The sequence below is a fragment of the Vicugna pacos genome, chromosome 16, assembly GCF_048564905.1.
Source record: "Vicugna pacos chromosome 16, VicPac4, whole genome shotgun sequence".
Classification (NCBI taxonomy): domain Eukaryota; kingdom Metazoa; phylum Chordata; class Mammalia; order Artiodactyla; family Camelidae; genus Vicugna; species Vicugna pacos.
The window spans coordinates 36763756-36789214 of record NC_133002.1 but is presented as its reverse complement, the minus strand read 5'-3'; the positions used below and the strand labels follow the sequence as shown (position 1 = coordinate 36789214).

General features: G+C 55.6%; 1 protein-coding gene across 4 annotated transcripts; it reads left to right on the top strand.

The window, feature by feature from the left end:
- The first annotated feature begins 11454 nt into the window (after nucleotides 1–11454).
- TMEM92 (transmembrane protein 92) lies at nucleotides 11455–22114 on the top strand. Of its 4 annotated transcripts, XM_031674655.2 has the most exons (7): nucleotides 16592–16748; nucleotides 16857–17019; nucleotides 17125–17397; nucleotides 19979–20004; nucleotides 20822–20911; nucleotides 21083–21278; nucleotides 21518–22114. In XM_031674655.2, the coding sequence occupies exons 3-7, from the start codon at nucleotides 17329–17331 to the stop codon at nucleotides 21629–21631; spliced, it is 495 nt and encodes a 164-aa protein (XP_031530515.2). In that variant the 5' UTR covers nucleotides 16592–16748; nucleotides 16857–17019; nucleotides 17125–17328; the 3' UTR covers nucleotides 21632–22114. The 4 variants fall into 4 exon arrangements, with proteins under 4 accessions (XP_031530514.2, XP_072794995.1, XP_031530515.2 ...); XM_072938894.1 differs by lacking the exons at nucleotides 16592–16748; nucleotides 16857–17019 and adding an exon at nucleotides 12187–12589; XM_072938893.1 differs by having other exon boundaries at nucleotides 16592–16990.
- The last annotated feature ends 3345 nt before the right edge of the window (nucleotides 22115–25459 follow it).

The window sequence follows — 25459 nt, the reverse complement described above, 5'->3', positions numbered from 1 at the left end:
AAGCCATGGTTAGTGTGTGCAGAGCAGGGTCCAGAACCCAGGCTGGTAGCTCCCGGTTCTGCACTCTTTCCAAATCCAGGAAGAGGGTAAGAACAGCACAGGCTGGCTCATTTGCCTCATCTCCCAGAATGTCCAGTTTTTTCCCAATGGTAAGTCATTTAAAGCATTGTTTTGATATTAAAACATACAAGGACATCATATGGGGTAGGAAGTAACATGCCTATGAATTTTTAAGGTGGAAAACAAGTTCTCAGAGCTCTCCACCTGAGGCTGTCCGCAGATGCCAAGGAGCAGCGTCTTCCCCCTGGGCCTGACCATGAACTGGCCGAGGTGCTGGTCGTATCTACTTGTGGCCAGTTTGTTCAGACCCCAGGCTGCCACTGAAGATATGCTGGGTGCCGGCAGGCAGCCTTGAGCCGTCCTAGGGGGCAGAGGCCTTCTCCCACCCCCAGGCCCAGAGCTGGGGCTCCCTGCTGATTCTGGGTGTCTCCTGTGGAGGCCAACTTCCACAAGGCAAGCAGCACAGATGGTGGGAGCCTCAGCTGTGACCCCAGGGCCAGCAGCCCAGCAACCTTAACCAAGCCCTCCTGCTCCAACCCCCACGTCCTGGAACCCCCCTGAGCTCACTGCCTCGCAGGCGCAGCCCTGGAGGGGCACCCTCTGTCTTCTTCCTTCTTGCCCTGTAAGTTTCTCTTGACTGAATGTCCCATCAACAAATGATTCCTGGGCACCTACTCTGCCTGTGCCAGGCCTTGTTGTGGGCAGTTATGGTCTCTTCTCTAGTGGAGCTTCCAGAAGTAAAGAGTCAAGTGCTGTTCAATGAGATGAGCTCTGTGATGGGGGAAATTAAGGCTCTGGCAGCCCCTGGAAGAGGCTGCAGTGAGAAGAGCCTCAGGGAGGATGTCCCAGGGTAAGTGATGATTGGGAGGAGCCCAGAGGAAGAGCCTTGCAGCAGAGGGAACAGCGCCTGCGAAGGGCCAGGGGTGAGAAAGAGCCTAGAGCAGAACCCACAGGAAGGAAGATGCTTCGAGGGGCAGGCAGGAACCTGCTACGGGGGCTGCAGAAGCTCTTGGGGAGGAGGTAGGGTAGGAGGACATGATCAAGCATGTTCTAGGAAGATTTCCAGATGAATTGTGGAGGACTGTTTGGAAAGTGATCAGAATGGAGGTGGGGTGGCCACTTGGAGGCTGCCACAGAGGTCCAGGTGGGAGGTGATGGTAGCCAGGCCTTGGCCAGTGGCAGTGGCGGGGTTGGGGTGGAAAGAGGTGGTCAGATCGACAGAGATTTGGGAGGAGAAGTCACAGGACTTGGTGACTGATTGGCAGAAGGATAAGGGTTGGCTCAGGTTTCTGGTTTGAACACCTGGCTGAGTGGTTCACTGTCGAGCATAGTGACTTTGAAATACCCGGAGGGATCCAAGTGAAGATGCCCACCAGGTAGCTGGACATATGGAGGCCCCCGAGGAACGTGCACAGAGAAGAGGCCAGGCCCAAACCCGAGGGGAGATGCAGAAGGCAGAGCCTACAAAGGGGCTGGAGAAGGAGTAACCGGGGGAGAAGGAGGGAAACCAGGAGAATGAGGGGCATTTTAAAGGAAGCAGCTTCAGCGGTTACAGAGGTGAGGTAGGAGGAGGCCTGAGAACGGACATGCGGTCTAGGGACCAAGAGGCTTCTGTCTCTCTGACCCCCAGCCTTACCCAGTCTCTGTGCCCCTGCCTCCCCCGTCTCTGATCTCTAGCTTCCCCAGCTTAATGCCCCGCCACTCTTCCTCAAGTGCCCTCCTTTACCTCACTCTTTCTCTCTGCACCCTCTTCTCTTTGACCAGAAGGCGGCTCAGCATCTTTCTGAGGGAAACTTCATGCCACCCCCACCCACACAGGTCTTGGTTTCCCTTCCCGACTCCTGAAATCACACCCCACCCCCAAGAACAACAATCATCGCATATACTTCTCACCAGAGAATCACCCAGAGCTCTCAGAAGCTGGAGCAGAGAGGGGCACACACTGCCATCTGGCCCTCGGGGCCACTCACTGCCTCCTCTGATTGAGCCCCCCTGGGGTGCCCAGGCTCCAGCACAATTCCGGGCAAGCTTAGCCCCCAGGGCCTTATGGTCTAAAGCAGGGAGAAACAATGACCCCAGCAAACCTATGCAGACTAACAGGAGAGGCCCAGAGAACAAGCTATGTTAGATCCAGCAGACGGATCCAAGCAGGCTTCATGGAGGAGGTGACTCTGGGTAGGGCCTTAAAAGGCTAGCAGAATTGGTTGGAGCCAAAGGGGTTTCCGGAGGAAGGAATGTGATGAGAAAGGGCATGAAGGTGGAAAGGGGGACCCATCATTTGAGTGGCAGCCAATAGCTCAGGGTGGCTGGTGGCCCCAAAGAGTGGGGCCAGAGGAGACAGGTGGCAGCAAGGTGAAGGGGCTGGATTGCCGAGGGAGAAGATTTCAGACTTTGTCCACTGCTGCCTCTTGATCCAGCGCTGTCTGATCTGGTGCTTTTCCTCTTTTCATCGATTCATTCATTTGGGAAATACTGCTTGAGTTCCCACTCTGTGCTAGGCAAGAGCAGAAGATATTTTGAAGGACAGGATAAAGTCCCTGCCATCACAGAGTTTAGATTTCCGGAAGGGACACAGACTAGAAAGCTGTAAATAAACACTAACATTTAGATCATGACAGAGGTTGTGAAGAAAACAATGACTGGTCACTGAAAGGAGAGGCTGGGGCCTGCCTCCCCTCAGACTGAGGGCTCCCCAAGGGCAGAGCCTGAGTCTCCTCCGTCAGACTGCGAGCCCGGCGCCTCCGGGGATGGACAGAAAACGGAGCGTCTGGGAGCAAGAGCTGATGTGGCTCAGAGCCCTCCGAGGAACGGCTGCATCCCCAGCTCAGGGACCCTCCAGCAGGCCCCACTTGTCCCACATGCTGACCACGGGCGCCCCCTCCGTGGGGTCCCCTCCAGGGGGCCATGACCTGGAGCTCCAGACTTGGATGGAGACTGAAACCCACCGCCTGCTGCTGGAGGAGACAGGTACAGAGGGGCCTGCAGGGGCCTCCTTGGGGGGACCCAGGGACACAGGGTAGTGGGGACCTGGAAAAGGACCCCTCTTCCCAACCAGGCCCAAGTGGGAGGGCTTCCCTCTTCTCCTCTGCGTCCAGCCCCCACCCCATTAAACCCTGAAATTACCCTCAGCCCCACCTGGAACTGGAGAGAGTGCCCCAAAATAAATCCTAAATTACATGCTGCCTGGGGGCAACCACAACTCTCCTTCCTCCCGCCCCACCCAATGCTGGGGGGCCTCCCCGCCAGATGGGCTATTTATACAGCTCCCCTTTTTGCTGTCTGGCCTTCTTGTCCTTGGGTGAGGCCCAAGCAGGCTACACAACGCTCCAGGGAGGTGGAAGGGGGTGGGGAGGCTGTGAGACTCTCCAGGGTCTGACAGGGCCATGGGGATACAATTTATAGTCCAAATCAGGATGCTCTGGGTTGCTGCTAAGAATCGCACCCTAGTTATAGCATGGATCTGGACTGTCCTGTGGACACCGGGCAACTGATCACCCAGGAATCGGCCCAGACTCCAGCCTCCCAGAACAGTGCCTTCCCAGGGATGAGAGAGAGAGAGATTGAAGTTGGGAGAGACACTGAGAGAGACTGAGGGAGAGAGAGAGAAACACAGTGAGTGCTGCCTTCAACCCCTGGTCGCCCAGGGGAGCAGTTCTGAGTAGGGGGCACCCATACACACACCTGCTGATGTGGGCAAGGGTGGCTTCATCTCCAAGGACCTCAGGCATGGCTGGAGTCTGGGGGAGGGTCTGGAGCAAGAAAAGGAGGAGCTGGATATGGCTATTTGGAAACCATTGGCTTTGGACAAGGACTTCCCTGGACAAAGCCACTATCTAAACTGGGAAGCTGGCTCCAGCCACCAGGACTGCTCCCCTCAAAGACAAGAGGGAGGGAAAAGGCAAGAGAGAAGAGAGTGGGACAGAGACGTGCACATGGAGATGGATAATGACAGAGGAAGGGAGGGGAGCTTCCGGAGCCCCAGGCCTGGCAGCACTGTCTCTACTGCGTGGCACCCGTGAGCCTGGACGCCTGCCCACTGCCACTGCCCTTCTGTGTTTCCCTCCCCCCTGCCCCCACTCCTTGCCCCCTTGACCCCTCTCCCCTTCTCTCCTGGAGAGTGGGTGAAGGACTTCCAGACAGCCTCAGGAGGGGGACTCTCCTGCTGCTCCTCTGTGCCCCACCATGCCCCCTCCCTTCTGCCCTGGGAGCAGGAGACACTCCCCCAGAGAGCTGCCTCCAACTGCCCCTCAGGGGGCATTGTTGGAGCCAAGGCTCCTCCCTCCCCTCAGGTGCCCCGTTGGGGAACAACAGTTAGTCCAGAGAGAGGACAGAGAAAAAAAGTGTCCCCTTCTAACTTGGGCTCAGCCCTAGAGGAGGTGGAGGGGACAGGCACTGAGAGGCAGGGGGTTGGGAGGGGAAGGAAGTGGAGGGGCTGGGAGAGCCTGAGAAGTAGCTGGCTTCCAGGCCTGAGTCCCAGGAGGAGGGAGCAAAATGGCCCTGGGATTGGGCAGAGCGGGTGGTGATCTTGCTGTCTGGAGGACCATGCACACATCCGAGTTGACGTCTCACGAGGGTGATTTAGGGGATGGGGTTCCTCCTCTCTGGGCTTCACCCATGGATTGTGAGTGATAAGAGGGAACAGGACAGCACAAGATGAGCTGACTGAGTCCCAGCCACCCCTGAGGGTTATTTGCATTCACAAGTAAAGTGGATGCTGAGAACTGTGTCGAAAACTGGGTGGAGCAGTCTGGGGTGGGTGGAGGGTGATGGAGAGGAGCAACAGAGGATTACTCCAGTGCTGCCTGACAGGGCAGAGGGCCCTGTGGCACGGGGGCAGGTCTCAAGTCACAACAGCCCTCCTCAGAGGTGTCGACTTGCCTCCCTATTAAATTTGATTATCCGTCTGTGTACCAGTCCCCATGACCCCCACCTGCCCAGAAAACAGTGTTTATGGGGCCCGGAGCATTAGACCTGTCATTTAGTTGGAGGAGACAACTCAAGCCACAGCGAGCCTGATGTGGAGAAGCAGTGCCCAGCTTGTGGCAGGCACCAGCCCAGACACTTAGTGCCCTGTTTACCCTGGCATGGGCGGCTGGCACAGGTGGGGCTCTCCAGGGAGTGCCCAGAGGCCCGGCCAGCAGACCCACCTGGAGGCCAGAGGCGGCCAGAACAGCAGCTCTGTGGTGCTGGGGGAGGGGCGCACGGAGAGGCATCTAGCCCCGCGGCACACCTGGGCCTCGCGCTTCAGCACACAAGGGGATGGCCCCCCAGAGCCCAGCCGCTTCTCAGCTGCCCTGCGAGAGGAGATACATGGGATCCACTCAGCAGGAGAAACTGTAGCTCTGAGGATTCTGGAAACTCCCCCAAAGCTCCCCCCAGGAAGTGGGAGGCCAGAAGAGGTGGAGGAAGCCCCAGGACTTCAGAGCCCTGGTCTGATGTGCCTGGACACCTCTTGATGCCCCAGGTCCCAGGGACCCATCCTCCGCAACAAAAGGCACGTGGCCTCACTTAAGTGTGCACCGTCTCAGCCCCCACCCCCAGCCACTCACTACACAGATGCCGTCTCGACATTCCTTCTCTACCATACAGACCCAGAGACCACACCCCCACAGCCTGGCATACCCAACACACACAGAGACTTCCAACACTCTGCTTACAGGAGTCAGACACGGGATGCTCACCCCAAGACACCCCTTCCCTACATATAACCTACACTCCTGCAATGAGGACACACACACACACATACACACACAGACTCACACACAAGTCCTCTGCACCCATATACTCTCCTTCCAGTGCCACCCCCACCAAAGGGAACCCAAGGGCGTCTAACACTTCAGTCCTGAGCGTCTCCCTCCCTCATCTCTATTACCCCCTCCTACCCCCTCTGCCTGTCCCCCTCTCCACTTGTTGCCCCCCACCTTCAGCCCTTCTCCAGGAGATGGGTGATGGGCGAACCCCTAGCTAGGCCCCTTGCCCTGAGGCCTCATTCTTTCCTCTTCCCATCCACGCATGGTGGGAAATGAGGACTGCAATCTGGGCGGTTCGCGGCAGCTCCCACTCCACTGGCCCGCAGGCTTCAAGGAGCTGGGGGCTCCAGAGAAAGGGGAAAACCAGCTGGCAGTTCCTGGGAGGGGGGAGCTCACTTCCTTCTGCTCACCATCCCCCCAGTGGACCGCCCACCCCTCCCCATTCCAGGCTGAGTCATCCTTACATCTGGAGCCTCAGCACATCTGGAAGAGCTGAAGCCTCTGCAGGCAGCGCCACGTGTACACCCCTCCCCCATACTGCAACTCACCCCCCCAGGCTCCTCCCCTCAACCTCCACCTGGGCCAGGCTCCCTGTCAGAGTAGGCCGGCGTGCACCCCAGTGCCAGCCTCTGCGACAGGACGTCCATCGACCTCAGGGCCTCTCCCAAATAGCAGAAGCCATGGCCACTCAGTGCCCACTCCCTAGGCAGGCAGGGCAGCGCTGGCCTTGGGAGAGGCCAGGTCCCAGGTTGAGGGAGGCAGGCGAGCTGGGCCTTGAGCAGGCAGTGGTTTGGCCCAGCAGGCAGAGGGAGTTTATCCTGGCTCCCAGCCCCGAAGCCAAACATCCTTCACTAACCTCGCAGACACATCAAAGCTGGCCAGGAAGGGGCCCTTCAGTAGAGGAAACCTGCAGTCCTGGCGGCCTGACAGCCTGGCTCCAGGCACAGGACCACCCTGTCCCACTCGGCAGCCTAGGCTTGGGATGGGCTTGGCAGACTCGAGGAAGGGGACACTTCCATCCCATCCCTCTTCCTTACCCCCTCCCCAGGGCTGCCAACCTCACATCCCAGGAAAAAACTCTTCTTCATTTGTACTCGCTCTCATGTGATCCACAGATTATTCAAGGATTAGATGAATCACAATTTGAAATGGAAACAGCTACTCGAGAGTATTTGCAATCGGCCTCCATCCTCTGCAATGAGGAGCCCCATAAATTCTCCTCCACCAGAAGCTTTTCATCTTCAGGAGAAAAGAATTCTCAAAAAAATCCACCAGAATCATTTTCTCCTTCAGACCCTCCTGCAGGAAGGGCGACTGTGCCGGCAGGAACTAACCCTGAAGTCACTGCACGTGTGTCACAGCACATATTCTGTTACTGCAGGCAACTTTATGCCAACTGTTCAACACACGCACAAAACACAATGGGAATACCACAGCGTGGGCACTGAATTACCCTCTAAACCCACCGGCTTCACTTTTCCCAGGGCTTTCATCCTTGGGTGATGAAATTCAGCTAAACCAGCCGCTACGGTCCCCAATCCCCAATAATGACGTTAGAAGTCTCATTTCTCTTGTAATGCAGACGTTGAAGATAGACTGCTCTGAGGCCTTCGTGCAGCCAGCCTATGCCAAGCTCATCTCCAGAACAGGCCTCCTGATGAAGCTTCTCAGTGAGCAGCAAACAGTAAAGGTGTCCAAGGCAGAGGGGGATACTGACCAATAGAAAATGAATAATTACATGAGTGAGAGCACAGAGGCCAGAGTGAACAGAAAGGGCAGGAGTCAAGTGAGGAGAGGACAACGCCTGAGACATGGGGACCTGGACTTATCAGTGTAGGACATGCCATTACAGTGCAGGAATCTGGACACGGAGAAAGAGGCTTGGACTGGGACTGGAAACATTTCAATAGGAAAATGAGCAGAGCCCTCCTGCTGCTCTGGAGAATTTTCAGCCTCCTTAGTGGGCTCTGGAGTTACAACTGCTAGATCTAGGGGTTTAACTGTGAGGTTAGGCATCACTGGATGCTGAGCTCCATCTGGACCTGCAGGTGAAAATGTCACCTTACTATGTACTAGCGGTTATGCTGCAACATCTGTAGAGATGTCTGGAGGCGGAGTTGGGTGCTGATGCTTGACTGTAGTAGGTTCAACCTCCTCACGGATCTCTAGAGGCTGAGATGGGGCCACCCGCTCAACTGGATCAACAGGACAGTGTCCAGGGACAGGGCCCAGGGTCCAGCAAACTGATATGGCCCTGCAGGCAGCTCTCCATCTGTATTTGTGTCTGGCTAGGAAACAAAGCCTCAGGCAATTCCTGATGAGGCCTGGCCAACCTCTGGGCTGCAGAGGAGGGTGTCAAGTAATTCAACCCCCCCAGCTCTGCCCAGGGTGTTGGCCTGTGGGGAGATTCAGGTGGGAGTTTAGGGACTGTGAAATCCAAGGCTCGATCAGCCCCGGGGAGTCAGAGGTCAGCTGGACAGGGTCCAGGGACAGCTCCGGGCGCAATCTGCCTGGAATAACAGGCAAAATGCTTAAAATGCAAAGAGGGACTGTAGAAACAAAAAGTGCCACAGGGACATGACACCCCATCCTCCTTCCTTCCCCCTCCCCAGGGCTGCCAAGAGGGTGGTGTTTGCCAAGGCGAGGCTGGCACCAGGACTAAGCTTTGGCCCCTAGACCAGGGCTCCCTCCCATACTTGCCCCTCTCCCACCCTCCGGGCGGGAGACACTGATGGGGGCCTCACTTTGTGCCACAGCCTTTCGGCCCCAGCCTGGAAGAGGCGTCTGTGCTACATTGTAGGGGCACCGACTTCACCCCCCAGGCTAGCATGTTCAGGAAAGGGCCTTTCCACATGGGTAAGGGAGGATGGAGAGGGCAGGAGGCTTAGGGGTTGGGGGAAGAATGGAGCTTCAGAAAACAGAAGCTGAAGTGGAGTCGGAAGAGGAGAACTGGGCTGCAAGCCACCGGCCTGTCTCAGGGGACAGCAGGGGCCAAGGAGGAAGAGGGGCTGTGAGGTGCTAACAAGGGAGGGAGGAGGTGCTAACAGAGCGACTGGGGTGAGGGGGATCCTGGAGGCAGACCCTTAAAGGCTGGCCCGCTGATAAGGAAGCCAGGGGGCGCTGAGAATGGGCTGTGGCATCCACACGGGAGGCTGGGTGTTGCATACACGTATGTACACGGGTGCAGACACACACTGCATGCACCCACACACGCATGTGTGCACACAACTCCAGCCAAGTCCATCCTCGGCTGGGGGCCAGATGATGCGGCTGCTTCAAGGAGCTATGATTTGCAAAGAATGTGATCTCTGCCCACCTCTCTTCCCCGCCCCTCTGCTCACACTCATTCTTTGCCTAACTCCCAGGTCCCTGAGAGGCGATCATTTCCACAGATGTCCCAGGCTGCACCTTCTCCGCATTTTAGTCTAAGTCCTCAGACCCTTTAGAAGCCTGCCCCTCGACATGCCCAGCCCACAGAAGGGCTACCCATTCCACTAGCCGTCCTGAACCTCAGCTTGTTCCGGACTGGGAAGTTCTTCTAAAGTCTAACAACAGTCCCCTGTAACATCTGGATGTGAACAGAGACACCGGGCTGCAGCAGGACCCTCTTTCAAGGGACCAGTAAGAGCAGAGCCAGCAAGTGGGGCTCCCAGGGGATCCTCAGCCCCTTTCTTCTCTCTACAGTGTCCTATCTCAGAGAGTCACCATTGAGGGGGGGTGGGGGAGCTATAGAGAAGGGGACCCAGAAGCAGGGGACCAGGGCTAGGGGGCTCTCAAGCCCCTGAACCTGAGTTAAGTCCTTCCAATCTGAGTCTTAGTGGCTGTGCCACCCCAGACACCCAAAGCTCATTAGCTCAGCCTTCCCCCTGACTCCTCACCACCCACCTCTTGGAGGTGTTTCCCTTCCCACCCCTGGCTGTGCCCCGGAAACCTACACTTTGGAAGGATAATGGCTTCCAAATGCCATTTTTTTGTCTCTGCTAAGACTCCACAAAGGTGAGCATTAGCTGAGCTTCTCCAACCCACTCCTTAGGATAATAAGGTCCCTGCACCGTTAATTGTCAGGTGGCCCGTCTCCGTCCACTCTCCTGGCCCATAGCTTAGTGGCTCAGACCTGGGGTCAATTCCAAAAGTCATCTCTCCACCCCTACACCCATCACTTCAAGAATGAGTGAGGGCTCAGTGGCTTTCAGTTTTCAAAGAAACGCTGGGAAGGAGACTCAGACCCTGGTCTCTTGGCCAAGAATTCCTATTGGCAACCTAGCGTGCATCCTGCCTCTCTCAGAAGGTGGACACTGAGCCGAGCATCCCTAGCAGTACACCCCGTAGGAGTTGCTCAATCCCCAGCAAGCCATCTTCCTCACTTGGGGGTATGTGTACACATGGGGAGGGGGCAGGAAGCCGAAGAGGTGGATTCTCCAAACCACACAGCCTGTGGAGTTGGGGAGCCCGGTCAGGCTGGAACAAAGCCCCCAACTGAGAGCCCCCCACCAAGGACTCTGGGAATTCATTCCCTATCCCCTTGGAGAAATCTGGCCCCCTGACCCTGGAAGGCCCCCAACCAGCTTCAACTCGGGTGACAACAGAGCCAGTGTTTACTTGGAACAAAGCGCCATGGGGAAATGAAAGCTGAATCAGAACTGGGCTGGCCCCTGCAGCCGGGTGGGAACATTAGGACATGTACGCACATCTTCAAGGAAGAACGGCCAAGGGCATCAGACAGGCCCAGAGGAAAGTCCTGGGTCAGGGTGAGCAGCGAGGGGACCATCACTTCTTGCAGGAAGACCCAAGTCTAGGCAGGCTTTCTGGAGGAGGTGGTATGTGAGCTGAGCCTTGAAGGATGGATGAGAATTGGCTAGATTTCAAGGAGGGCATGGGGCAGGTGTGCTAGGTGCAGAGGAAAGGAGGGAAGCAGAAGAGCTGGGTGTGAGGGTGGAGAGCACGTGGACAGGACGGGGAAGCCAGCACAACACAAGGACAGGCGGGGCCCGTTATGAAGGACCCCACCGTCTCCCTGAGATGGGACTTTATTCAGGCAGAAGTGGGGAGACTCTGGAAGTGAGGGAGTGAGAGAGTGACACGCCCCCACAGGGGCAAGGAGGAGACCAGGCTGGAAGCCCTGTTGAAAACAGCGTGATGCCCCGGGGAGCCACACTGGTTGGGGGCAGTGGCAGGGGGACAGCTGACAAGCAGAGTCCCCAGTCCCCCTGAGCTCTCAGCCCAAGGGCGAGGCAGGCACCCACCGTGAGGCCAACCCAGGCAGTGCTCAGTGGGCAGTCGGGGAGCAGAATTGGAGACAAGCCAGGAAGACAGGGAGCTGCTCACATCCCCGGACCCAGCACCACTGCCACGTGCGGTCCCGTGTCCTCCAGGAGTAGTCAACACCAGGTCACCCTCTGAAGTCGGTCGCCTGGCCCACCCCCTCTGAAGTCGGTCACCCGGCCCACCCCCTTTGGCCTGGCCCTTGGGTGGAGGGAGAGGACTTATTGGCCAGCAGAGGGGGCCAGTGAGCAGGGCATTCGCGGGTTTGGGGTGACTGGAGCTGGACTTTGGTGGCCCATCCAGAAGGGCTGAGAACAGTTCTCCGAAGGAAGACCCTTAACTCCTGGGCACCTCATTCTGCCTCTGGCCCAGCCCCTCTCACGGGCGTTTTTTAAAAAGCGCGGGCGCTCCTTGCGCTGGCGCAGTGCTGCTTCCGCTGGAGCGGCCAATGCGCGGAGTGGGATGGTGGAGTTGGTTCGTTTCGCGATTCCCACCAGGAGTGACAAAACCTTGCTGGTGTGGGAGCTGAGCTCCGAACCCAGGACCGAGGCCTTGCAGGTGATTTGGCCAGGGTGGAGGGAGGGATGGAGAAAGCTACCCTCCCCCCAGTAACTGGGAGTCCTGGGCCAGGTGATCCACTCCCACCGCCGCCCGAGCCTCGCGTCCCAAGGTGACCCCCGCACTTAAAGAGCTTATGAACTAGTGGTGAGGAAAAGATGCACAAACAAATCAATAAAGAATAATGCTCTGCGTGGGGAAGGGAGCGTGTAGTAGTGCTGGGGGTGGGGGTAGCAGCGGTGGTTCTGTACGGGGCTCTCTTGGAACGCAGGGATGTACACACGCTGGTCCCTCTGCCTGCTCAGGGCGGCGGTCGACTGGGCACTGAGCCTCCTCCCGTTCCCGGCCCCGGCCCCGGCCCGGAAAGGCGGGGAGCCGCGCCAGCAGCCGGGGCGCACCAGCCAGAGCCGTTACCCGCAGGAGCTGCGAGGGAGGGAAGGGAGCGATCTAGGGATCGGGGAAGGGATGGCTCCGCGGCGGCGCACGCGCGCCGCGCCCCGCCTGCCCTGTCCGCCTGGTTCCGCTGGGGAGAACGGAGAGGAAGGGGGCGGCCCTGATGGCCCGGGTGCGGCGCTCCCCAGGACGGCCCCTACGCGCCCCGGGTGGCAGAGCGGGATGGGGCCGGCGCGATCTGATCTGCCTCCACCGCCAGGGCGGCGGGAAGCAGGCGGTGCTGTGCGCAGGCGCGCCCGGCTGAGCCCTCCGCTTGGGGCGGCCCGAACTGGGTTGGGGCATGCGGAGACGGCCTCCAGCCCCCGCCGGGCCTGAGCCGCAACTGCTAGAAGCCGGCGGCGGTTGTAACGGCAGCAGGCCTAACGGCCCAAAGCCGGCACAGAAGATCTAGGCACTAGGCCACAGCACTTCACACCTCTGATCTTGCTTTTGCTCACCTGTAAAAGGAGGGAGATTTAAAATGCCTGTTCTGCCCACTTCTGGGGGAGAAGGGAGTAATATAATAGGTAAAAAAAAATTTTTTTTTGAAAAATAAGCAAAATTTTTATTTAAGTGGCAAATGTTATTATTTATAATGTGCTCCAGATCATTGATAGAGACCATATTCAAGCTGTTCTGGGCACGAAAGCACATCTTGGAAGTCATCAAGTTAAGTGCCAGTAAATCTAATGTATAGAAAAATCCTTGAAAGCATCTGAGTGTTTTGTGGATAGAAATGCTTGAGATTCAGAGCAATTTGAACCCCTTAATTACTTGATAGATAATATAACTAAGAACTAATAAATATAATTAACTTAAGATACTGGATGGATAGCAAGCCTTTAAATGATTCCTTACATAACTCAAAGAATTTTTTCTGAGAATTCTGAAAAGTGACATGGTTGTTTTTGGATCAAAATGCAAAACTTCAATTATTTACTATATAGGACTAACTTCTATATGTAGGGGAAACCTGGGTAATGGTGCCACCTAAATACCCTAATTCTTACTCAATTTGGAGATGGTGATCTCTGCTCCGTTTTCATTTAATCATTTCTCACATCTTCTTTTGTGTCCATCTCTCTCCATCACATACACGCACACCCCTATCCGCTCTTAATCACCAAATACATTTAATGCCTACTCTTCAGACCACAAATTCTTAGAACCCAACGCTGGGTAGCACTAATGTTGCAGAGCTGCCATTCTTTTCTCTTTTCCCAAACCGTATCTGGAAGTCCCAGACAGAACTATATTAAGGCTGCAAATGAAGCCATTTGATTTTTCCCCCATTAATTTTTCCCCCAAGCGACACTGACAAACATGCGGAGGCCACGGGAGGCCGCGCCAGACGCGGGCACCAGGGGACTGTGGGTTAGTGTCCTCCAGGAGTAGCCAACACCAGGTCACTCTCTGAAGTCCGTCACCCGGCCCTCCCGCTCTGGCCGGGCCCTTGGGTGGAGGGAGAGGACTTAATGGCCAGCAGAGGGGGCCAGTAAGCAGAGCATTCAAGGGTTTGGGGAGACTGGAGGTGGACTTTGGTGGCCCATCCAGAAGGGCTGAGAACAGTTCTCCGAAGGAAGACCCTTAACTCCTGGGCACCTCATTCTGCCTCTGTGAAATGCAGCAAAGAGCTTCGGGCCCCTTTCCTCTGCCCGGAATAAAACATTTATTGCTTGTGTTTATTGAGCTAATGTTTACCATTACTGTGTGCCAGACACTGAGTGGCTGACTTCATCCTCACCATAACCCTATTACGAGGGAGGTACCGTTATCCACCCTCACCCCCTTCACATGTGAGTCTAGAAAGGCAAACAGAGAAGTTTAGTTTCTTCGCTAAGCTCACAGCACACACCAGAGTAAGTGGCACACTTACAACATAATATGGCTGAGCCTGACTAGGGCAGAACATCCTGGGGACTTTAGAAAGAAAGGTCCCAGCCCATAAGCCATTTATGGGTATCAGTGTCCGGCATGGTATGGCAGGGAGGGGCTGAGAGGAACAGAACTCAGCCTGGCCCTCGCCCCTTACCCAGGGCCTGGCCCCCAGGGCCAGGCTGCACCAGGCCACACAGGCCTCTCACCACAGCTCCCAGAGAGGAGTGCCTGCATCCCAGGCAGCAGCTCCAGAGGCCCGACGTGTGTGGCCTCTGAGGCTGTCCCTAGGTGTGGGGTCTTGAGATCTGCGTGGTTTGGGTCCTGACTCAGCCCCTGTGTCGCCTGAGACTTGGCTTCCCCACCCCTCTAGACTCCAGTTGGCTTCTCTAAGAAGGGAGCAGGTGGACCAGCTGACCTCCAAGGCCCTTCCAGCTGGGCCCTTGTAGGACACAAAATCAGCTCCTTCTTTAGTGAATGGGCCAGGGAGACACGAGCGAGTATGAAGACATTTCAACTTTGCTGCTCTTGGGAAACCCCAGATGGAATTTGGCATGGAATCTAGAAGGACCTACTGACTGCATGAGGTCTCTGCCCCCCCCCGCCTGTGTCCCCGCACATCTGCGCACACACATGCACACACACCCCGCCCACTGCCAGATTACGTGTTGGGAGGAAGATGTTGTCCTTGTCCAGGGCCCTCCTGCCTCTAGACAAGAAAAGGCCCTTGTTTGCTCAGTCTGGGGCCCCACTGGGCCCCCACCCCAACCAGACCTCACCTACCAAGAACGCTGGGGCCCTGGGAGCCAGGATGGATGTTGACAACAGGGCTTGGTGTTTCTGGCTTGACCTGGGACCACCCACCTCAGACCCCTCAACCCACCCCCACTCGCAGGAAGGAGGATAGAAAGGAAGTTCGATGTCGTAGAAAAAACTGGTGACCCAGAGGCAGGTCCCAGAGGCCCTCTGGACTCTGCCCGTAAGCCTCACTTTCCCTTTGGGGAGACATGGGGCAGGGGACAGAGTAGGGGTTCTTCTCTGACATTTTAGGGATGTGGGTAGGGTTGCCAGATTTAACAAAAACACAGGCTATCCAGTTACATGTGAATTTCAGATAAACAACAATTTTTAGTGTAAGTATGTCCCCAATATTGCATGGGACAGATTTATACTTAAAAGTTATTCATTGTTTCTCTGAAATTCAAATTTAACTAGGCATTCTGTATTTTGTCTGGCAACCATACATATGTGTCAGATGTGTGACAGAGGGAAGCAACGCCATCCTGCCCTCCTCCTGCTCCTCCTCCGGGCACCCACTGCCTGGTCCCTTCACCTCGTCAGCCTTCCACATCGACCCTTCATGTTCCTCCATGCCCTTCTCAGCACCCTCATTTCACTCCCTAGTATACCCACCCCCCACAAGCTCACCCATCTTCCCCTCCCTTAAGGGTGAGGATAGGTCCTCTGGAGGGCTCCAGGTCTGGGCAGAGTGGCAGAGGGTGTGGGGGAGATGCCTTAGGCCTTGGGTGTTGGTGCAACTTGGCCCTGGAAGCCCAAGTCAGCAACAACTTCACTAAGGAGGCAGCAGTGTGGGTGCTGAAGGGAGAAGGCTCCAGCACTCTTGAAACTGGGACTCCCTTGGCAGAGGGGTGGGCTGGGTCCTGAGCCAGCTGGAGGGGGAGGAGGGAAGAAATGCTGCCCCCCATTGCCTTCTCCAAGATCCACCACCAGAAACTGCGAATAGAGAGGGCATTGTCCAGGGCCAGACTCCAATTCCACTTGGATCAGGAACTGGAAGATTCTGTTCTTAGGGGCCAAGAGATAATGAGAAACAGAGACAGGGGAAGAGGGAGACCAGGGAGAGAGATACTGGGAGAGAAAGCAGGAGAGTTGGTGAGAAACAGACCCAGAGACAGGGAGCCACAGGACCAAGCCAGAAACAAGTGAAATGGAAAGAGACAGAAAAACAGACTCCTCCACCAAGACAGACAGAGATTAACAAAGAGAAGAAACAGAGATGGGGAAACAGGGAACATGTAGGAATGGAGAGAAACTGCGTGGAGACAGAGATGAGGAGAAACTGAAACAGAAGACAGAGACTGGGAGAAATGAGGAGAACCAAGGAGAGGTTAAATATAAGACAGAGATAAGATATTAAAACTGGGGAGATGAGAAACAGAGGTAAGGAGAGAGCTTCGAGAGAAAAAGAAAAGGAAGCCAGAGGAAGACGCTGTCCTTTCCTACTAGGTTGGGGATATTTCTCAGTGGCAAAGACAGATTTGAGACATAGCAGGAGATGTCTAAATACCTAAGAACTGCGCCGCTCCTGGAGCCCTCCACCTTTCCCCAGGTCAGGGAGCAGCACCCCAGCCACCATGTCCATTTCACCCCCGCCCCAGGGGCTCCATCTCTCCAACTCCCACTCTGTCTCCAGACGTCTCATCTGTGTTTGCGTGTCTGGTTTTCACCCACCGAGATGGCCTCCTACCCCACCCGCCAGCCAGCTCCCCTGAGGGAGCTCTGGGAGGCCCAGCCCCATGTCCCAGCCCCGCGCCGCCTGGCTCCGGGGGAATCTCGTGTTGAGCGATGCTGCCACGAGCCGGCCGGATCCGGGAAGCACATCGTGCCTCAAGGGCTGGCCGCTGGCAGCCGCGGGTGGAATCCCGCCCCTCCCAACCGGGACCGCCTCGGCGGGGTCTTTCCAGGAATCCGGATGGGCTTGCTTGCCCACGCCTCAGCCCAGCCGTGGATCCGGGGACAAGTCTCTGAGTCTTGGGGCTTTAATTTCCCCTGTAGTCAAGTGGAGGAACTGTAAGAACACCTCCTCCCAGGATTCAGGGGGAGGAGGTGCGGGGAGATGGTGCACCAACGTACTAGCAGTGCTCTGCTCCTGGGTCTCCTTCCCTACAAATCACCCAGGCCGTCCCTCCATCCCTTCTTGGGAAAAAAGAAGAGAAAACAAAAGTGACACCTCGCCTCCTCTCTCCGGCAACATCTGCCCCTAGAAGTCCAGGCGGGAAGGGACTTCAGTGGTCCGGCTCCCTCTGCATCTGGTCGGCGCAGCAGTCCCTCTCTTAAGCCTGTAACTACTTGGGGGTGGGGCGGTTGGGGGTTGGGAAGGGGTAGCTCAGTAGTCTTGAAATGACCCCATAGGTTTTTTTTTGTTTTGTTTTTTGTTTTTTACCAGTTTGTTGCTTCTACCTCCCAGACTTCACGTTCCTCTCCCCTTCCCCGCCCTTCCCCGCCCTTCCCCGGCCTGACCCACCCCGTGCGTTGGCTCCGCCCCCACCCCAAGGCGGGGACCTATAGGTGGAGAGTCGTGGGAAAGGTCGCGGCCCCGCCTCTCCCCTCCTTCTCATACACGCGGAAGCTCAGTGGCCCCCATGCCAGGATGTCTAACACCTGGGTCCCCGGCCTCGTACCCTACTTGCTGTTCGGCCTGCTGGCCGGCTTCCAACAGGTGAGCGCTTAGAGGGTAAAGCTGTCGAACTTTCGGGCCCACTCTGGTGGGTCAGGGACCTGCTTCTGCCGCCGGATCACCACCTTCCATTGTCAGGATTTCCTCGTGATCACAGGCAATTAGCAACTTCCTTTCTCTTTTTGCCCGGGAGGTTGGGGCAGCGGAGGCAGGCCCTGCGATGGCTTGGTTTCCTTCACCTCGAGGGTACCGTGTAGTGGGACCCACCGCCATCCTACAAAACTAGCGCCTCTCTGTGACTGGGGACTTTGACCCTCATATTAGCCTTGTCTTGTCCTTCCCGCGGCGTCAGAAAGCGGGGACTCTCCGGAGCCTGAGGTCTGGACGCCTGGTCAGCCTGTCTCCCCAGCTCTGTTTTTCCCATACTGGGTGACCTTGGAAGAAGTCCTGGCCCTCTCTGAACTGTGTTTTCTTGTTTGTGCCCTAGAGGAAAGGAGGCTCCCTCATCTCCTTTTTAGGAGTGGGGGTAGGATTCCAGCTGGTGATAGGATTTGATCCGGCTGCCTGGCCCAAGGCTGGGGAGACCTCTGGAATCTGTGGTTTCTGAGATTCTGAGGGTTAAGGTTTCAGCACCTCTTCATTCCTCCCTCCCCCAGTGATGGGGGTGGTCTATCCAGTTCTGGGATGGGAGATTACCCTAGAAACTGACATGGGTCCGTTAGAACACGGATTTTTTTCTTCTAAAAGTCTGAAGGAAGCCCCAGGCCTTCTCCCTAAACATTCACGAACTGTGCTGACTTTTAGAGCAGCTCTGCCCCAGAAGCCCTGGCACCTCCATCACCAGCTGGCACCAGGTTTGTGTCACCTCTTGCTGATTCCTCCCAGCAATTCCAGGGGGCAGGTGCTGTTAATGCCCCCAATGCATATGTAAGAAAGCTGAAGTTGCCCAGGATTACCCCAAGGCTTGATAAAACACAGGCTCTGAACCACCTCAGATAAGACCACTCCCTATTTACAACAAGGCTGGGAAGAGAATCTGGGAGAGGATCCCCTACTCCTCCAAACAGGAGCTCAGGATTAATTTATTAAACCTGTTCATTGTCTTTCTTTGTTGGGGGCCAGGAGAGGGGGGAGGAAGAGGGGCTGGGATCTGAGGGAAAGGGGACACACTGAGTGCCTGGACCTCTTGGGCTGTCCGCCAACTCTGCAGTCACCTCCATGTGCTGTGTGGCCCTTACCCTCTCTGGGCCAACCTGCGGGGGTTCATTCCTGCTCCTGACCACACTGGCCAAGGCTTGTGCGAAGGAGGTGTGCACATGGGATTGCGCACACAAAAGGGGAATCAGTCCAACTGTTTATTGGCTGTCATTGGTATTCTTAGCTCTGCCATTATTGTCGTTCGCATTGAAATGTTATTTCAAAGTATAAAGATATGGTGGTCTTGCCAAAGTTGGCTTCTTGTTCTTGAACCCTGGTTGTTTGCACTCCGCCCCCCACTCCCCAGGCTGGGATAGGGTGACAGATAACCTCCATTTGTTGTGTTTCAGCACCTGCATTCCTCTCCCAGGGTCTGGGAGCAGCCAGAATGAAATGAAACCAGGTTGTCAATGGATGCTCCTCCATTCATTCTGCCAATATCATGACTGTTGGTTTTCAACAGTGATGAAACAGACAAAAAATCCCTGTGCTGGTAGAATTTACATTCTACTGTGGAGACAGACAATTAACAAGCTAGAGTAAAATATATTATGTGTTAAATGTTGATAAGAGCTAGGCATAGAAAGTAAGCACAGTTAAGGGAAAGGGAGTACTTTGAGGGAGTAGATGAGATTTTAAATCAGATGATCAGAGAGGACAGTGCTGGACCAGGCTTTCAGATACCTGGGGAAACGATGTTCCAAGCAGGGCTTATACACATATTTGCTGTCAATCAGGTTAAATTCTGTAATGATAGCCTAAAGGGCCCACAGAACTAGTGCAGAAGAGGTAGGGAGGAAGGAGCTGCTTCCAGAGAGGAGGATCTGCCCTTCTCAGAGCCAGGAACTCCCCAGGCAGGGATCTGAAGGATGAATGGGCATTCAGCAGGCCCTGAAGGCTCAGGGAAGAGGGCTTGCCCTTGTATGCAGGTGTAAAACAGCCAGGCATGTACAGGGAACTCCCAGTGAGTGTCTATGCCAGAGGGGGAGGGAGGCGGGGCTAGGGCTGGTCCCTGGAGTTGGGCCTCAGGGAGTGGTTGAAGGGGCTTCCCACCAGGTTTTGAGTGGTCAGATTCGTGGACTGGAACTGCAGCGGGTTGGGAGGGACACTGGTGGGTAAGTTGCTGGTGTCCTGGCCCATCATGGGGATGGATGAGAAGGGTGGTCAGAAGGCTTACAGAGCTAGGGGTGAGCACATGTGGTGGGAGGTATGGTGAGGAGAGGAAGGAGAGCTGGGGCCACTGGGTGGCAGCTGAGGGGCCCCAGCCCTTGACCTGAGGCACATGGAGAGTGAAGTGAAGAGCAGGTTTGGGGGAATAGGCCGGCCCACTGGGGACCTGTTGGCCGTGAGGTACCTGGGTAACATCTGGGTGGAGACCCCACCCCCACATTTATGACCCCAAACCTCTACCTCTTCTCTTCCACAGGCTGCAGCCGCATGTGGTCTCTTATTGTAAGTCTGCAGTTCGGGCTGTAAATTCCAGTGTGAGGAGAAGATACCCCAAATCCTGCCCTGCCTGCCTCCATCATCCTCACCCACTCCCCTTCTAGCCAGAAACCACCCCTCCAATCCCCCACCCCGAGAGGGAGACTCCCCTGCTCCACCCCTTCCCTCCCTCCCTCAACCATCAGTGGGCTGATCTGAAACCTAATCCCCATCCTTACTGCAGTCTCCCGCCTATCTCCCCTCTGAGGGTACCCCTGGAAAGCAGGGCAGACACTTTTAATATACATTAATGCTAAGAGGCCCAAGCGCAGTGAGGAAGGGCTCGGGGGGGTGGTCTCTGGGAAGGAAAGTGTTTCCATCAAGCCAGCACTGGACGTTCCAGGAACACCCTGTCCTTCCCACCTCCTCCTCCACAGGCACCAGCCACAGCTCCTCCTGGAGTTAGCTCCTGGACCCTCCCCACTGCCCCTCTCTCTACAACTACTTAGAGGGATGTTGTAGCCCCTATAACACTCAATCCCCACACCTGCCCAGTGAGGTCAGCAGGACATTCATCACGCCCATTTTATAGATAAGAAAAGTGAGGCCCAGTAAGGAATGTAACTTGGCATGAGTGCACAAGGCTGGTAGTGAGATGAGCCTGAAACTCAGGTCCTAATCCCAGCGACAGTTTTCTCCCACTGAACCCTTAGAGGGGTCCGTATCCCAACCCTGCTAGGGGTGTGGCTCGTGCCCTGAGCAAATGGGTGGGTTTTAGGGAAGCTGGGATCCTTCTGTCTCCCCACCTTGGTAGCAATGGTCTCTCTTGACCCCCTACCCCCAGCACCTGCCCTAAAGGATTCAAATGCTGTGGTAACAGCTGCTGCCAAGAGTACCAGCCAGAGGTGTATGAGCTCTTCTCCGGCCCCTTGAGGTGAGCCTAGGGCCAGTTCCTCTGGGCACAGTTCTCCAAGGGGTCTGGTCCACACAGGCCTGGACTGGACTTCCTGCCAAGGAGAGTGGATGGAGGTCAAGGGAGGGAGGGAGGTGCGAAGGGGCTGGGCTGGGCTGGAGACTCAGTGATGTTGATGGTTCCTCATCCCAGAACCTCTGTCATCGTCATCCTGATCATCTTGCCACTCTTGTGCATCTGTGACCTGGCTAAGCGCTTCTGTCGCAAATGCAGAAAGCTGGAGCAGGACCCCCCGATGGATCACGAGGGGACACCGGAACGGCCTTCCGTCGCTCCCCCCGAGAGGGTCAGGGAATCCATTTCTGAGCCCCCACCTCCCTACAATGAGGTAGGTGTCTGTCCCAGTCCCTGCTTTGCCCCTCGGCTGTCTGTACCTCCCTATTCAGATTTTTAGAGCAACAGGGACAGTGGGGGGTGTCTTTACAGCACGTCTCTGGACTCTAGGGAGGGCTCCACAGCCAGCACCGGGTCACCCCTCTCCCTAGTAAACATGCCGCCACCAGCACATGGGTGGCAATGGTCAGTGGCAGGCCCTAAAAAGACTCTGTGTCCCCTCCTTTCCTGCAGGTGATTCTGAAGCCCATACTGGGCCTGCCTCCCACGGAGCCACCCCCTCCCTACAGCTTCAATCCTGAAGAATATGCCAGGGTGCACAGAGGCATCGACAACCCAGCCTTCTGAGCCCCCTCCTGCCTGGAACCCTGCCATCAGCAGCCACCTCCCCAAGGCCTCCTGGGTCAAGCCGGAGACTCCGGGGACCCCTGGAATGCCCCCCAACCCATCCTGCCACACCTCTGCCATTTTTGGCTTTAACTTATTGCTTTGCCTACCCCTGTTCTACACCAGTTGCCTCTCTTGTCCCATGGACTGGTCGGGAGTGATAGTGTCCACCCCTCACCTGCCATCCCAAGTTAGAGGCTGCCAGGAGGAAAGCGTGCACAGCTGGAGGTGCCGGGCAGCAGAATGGGCTGCTCTGAGGAGTGGAGAGAGCTGTGCCTCTGGGAGGTACGATCTTGACAGATGAGATGTTCTGGAGGGCACTAATGTACTTTGGGAGGCAGGACTGCTTGAGCTCTGAGCCACCTCCAGTTCTGCCTGAGGAGACCCCATTGTTCCCTCCCCTCCCCTCGAGACACGTGTCCCATTAAATTTCAGTTGACGGTTGCTGAGAGTCGGCCTCTGACTGTGTGGGGAGGTGAGCCCAGGCACTGCTGGGGGGCTTCGGCGGGAGGGTCACTGCGCCTGAAATTCCACCATTGATGATTCATCCAAGACCGTGTTGATGATGAGCCTGGGAGGACACCACGTCTGTGGGCCACCTTCTGGGAGAGGGTCTTTGCAGATAGTGTGACCTCTGGTTCCTTGAGATCTCTGGCTGCTAAAGAGCCTGGATGGGGAGCTGGGGGTGGGATGGGAGTGACCATTGTGTGCTTCCCCACCCCGTCCTCCCTCTGTTTTCCCTGGGACACGGGCACGCAGAGCCCAGCTCTCTGATCTCTGACTCTCTCATCACAGGGGTGGGGAGGGGCAACAGAGGGGAGTGGGGGAGGTGGCCATCTGTGGGGCAGGGCCTCGGAGAACGTGGTCCACTCCACCCTGGGATCTCCGGAGGAAGAAGAGGAGAACCTTTCAGTCCTGCCTGATTCTGGGTACTGCCACCTCAGCCCGACTTGCCGGGTTAACCCCTAAGAGGAAAGAGACTTTCGCCATTGCAGCACAGGAGCATGCACGGGGCCTTCGTCCCCAGGGGGCCTGCAGCAGAGCGTGGAGCTGGGAGCCTGGCATAAGACATGCAGCATGAGAAACACCCCTGTGCCAGCGTCTCAGGGGCTCAGGCAGGTCTGGGATCCTCCACCCCAACCCTGCCTTTGCCCTGCTCCCCACAGCCTCTGAATGCTGGCCTTCCTCCCCAGGCAGAGGGCACAAAAGTAATGCTGGCCAAAGCTCCAGTGGGGGCTGAGGTAGAACTGGCCCTGGTGCGCTGGCAGGGATGCCTCCTCTGGGGCTCTCCCAATAATGCCCTTTCTTGGGGCATCAGGACCCAGGTAGGTGACACGGCCGGGGTAGGGAGATGGCACAAAAAGATGTTAGAAACAAAGATGCTAGAAACAGGGGCTCTGGTGGGGGATTCTGGCTGGAGACAGAGCCCCAGAGAGAACAGTAGCTACTGGACAGCAGAGCTCCAGAGTTGGCAAGAGAATGAGCCCAGCCATAGGCAATTTCCCTTCAGTTTTGAGGACTGATCACAGGGAGCAGAAGGCAGATATGTGAGTGCTTTGTGTAAACTCCAGTTAGAGACGTCCCAGAGCCGATGCTGCCCTCACTGTGGTAAACACCCACCCCGGTGAGAGGATGTTAAGCAATGGGCCTTGCAGACCTGGAAGAGGAGGTAACCCTCTGCCTGGACGCTGCCTGCCTTTCATCAAAGATGACATAGGGTCTTTAAATCCTTCCTAGCAGCAATAGAGTGGCCTGGAGGAAAGTGGCTGTCATGAAGCCCAACACGGCTGGGACCTGGTAGCAGAAATGAACAGTTCTGTGGCTCTGTTCACTGTTGGTGGGAGCAGAAATAGCGTGATCTTCCTGGGGGGCAGTCCAACAGTATCCATTCATGCCACAGATGTTTACAAAGATCCTACAATATGTCTGGCAGTGGGTCGCCATTAAAATTTAAAAAGCACATGACCCAGCAATTCCACTTCTAGGGATGATCCTTCAGAAATGCTCATACAAAAGAGCTCAAAGAGATGTCCATTGCAGCATTGTTGCTGGGGGTAAATGAAAACACCCTTAATGTCCATTGATACTGCAAAGAATGAAGTGGATCTGAAGCACTGACCTGGCACAATGTCCATCATTTATTGTTACAGAGAAATGGCAAGTTTCAGAACAGTCTATGATCTCAGTTTGTACATATATACATCACATGTGTGTGTGTGTGTGTGTTTCCCCCTTTGTAAATGTACAAAGAAGATCTAGAAGAATATGAACTCAACCACACTTGCCACACTTTTACCAGTGGTTGGCACTGTGGGATGGAGGGATGGAAGTAGTCAATTGTAAGGGAGGTTTCCTATTTTGTGTGCTTTGTCATTGTTTACATTTTCCAAAATGAGCAAGCATGGCTTTCACAATTTAAAAAAGATCTTTAATGGAAAATATAAGCAGCTTTAGAAGTTAACAAAGACTCACCTTGTGAACTTTGATCGACGGCAATTCATGTATTATCAGCCCTGCTACGAGGAAGAGGCTGGAAGGACTCAGACTCGTGGCACACACATGACATGCAAGGGACCCAGGGAATAAATAATTGATGGACGTGGGAAGGCCTGGACGCCTGCCAGCCACGTGAGGACATGTGATGCCTGTATGTCGCACCTATGCAGGACTGTGATGGACACTCAGTATATGTCAGACATCTGGCTGGTTGGTTGGGTGGATGAGCAATTTCACAGCGACTGAGAATTCACCCCTGCGCTTCATTTAGCAGCTCAAACACAACGAAGAATAATAAAAGATGGAATCACTTAATGAGTGAATGAATGATTAACTAAGTGAACAGGTGAGTGAGTGAACAAATGTGAAGATCTGCCAGGACATTTGAAATGACACAGGCAGCCTGGTTACCACCAAGGCAGCACGCCCAGTGACGGTGGACTTGACCTGTCTGCAGGGGCTCCCCCAGAGGACTGGGGAATGTGGGAAAAGCTCTGAGGCAGGGAGCAGGCAGGGTAGGGAGGTGGGGGGACCTCAGGCTCCTGGGAGGAGGGAGGAAGAGAAAGGGGATTCAGCTGCTGCGGGAAGCTGGAAAGAGAGATGACGCCAAGAATCCTACTCACCTCGGGACTAGGAGCCAAGACTCCAGCTTCTGACATTTTAGCTTCGGCATCCAGCACCTCTAGGTCTCAGGCCCCGTTTGCACAATGAACAGGTGGACCCCATCCAGCGCTGGCAGGATGTTGCTCTCTGGCTCCCAAGTTGGGAGGGGCTGAGCAGCTATGAGAACTCAGGGGCCCTCCTTGACTCCAGTAGCCTTTTCTCTACCACATCTTGATCTTGTCATTCCTTGTCACCTCAGACCTCCCACCCTGTGAACATCTCCTCCTAGTCCTCCCGCTCAGATATTTTATCAGCCCCACGCCCGCGAATCTGAGCATGCTGAGAACTCCAAGTCATCAGCCTTAGCTTCTTGCAGTGCCGTCAGCTATGCCCTTAATGCCTTCAGCCAGCGTGGAGTCCTGGATCCCCACCCTCTAGCCCCAGTTCTAAGTCCTTTACCCTTTTCTCCATCCATTGTCCTCACCTGGAAAAATCCCAAACTCTGGTTGGAACCAACTTCTGCTCAAGAACCAGTACACCTGTGCAATTGGACTCACTTCAAAATCAAACCTGCAAATCTCAAGTGGACCCTCAATGCCTTAGAAGCATTACTTCCTCACTCTTGAGATGACAAATTCACACCTTCTCCTCTGAATCTCTCAAGCTCCCAAACTCAATTTCAGGTCGCAA

Excerpts from the sequence above, each read along its gene's own strand:
- TMEM92 (XM_031674654.2), top strand. The coding sequence starts at position 11,535 with ATGGTGGAGTTGGTTCGTTTCGCGATTCCCACCAGGAGTGACAAAACC. Across the intron at positions 20,005-20,821 it reads GCCGCATGTGGTCTCTTATT|CACCTGCCCTAAAGGATTCA; the intron begins GTAAGTCTGCAG and ends CCCTACCCCCAG. Across the intron at positions 20,912-21,082 it reads CTCTTCTCCGGCCCCTTGAG|AACCTCTGTCATCGTCATCC; the intron begins GTGAGCCTAGGG and ends TCCTCATCCCAG.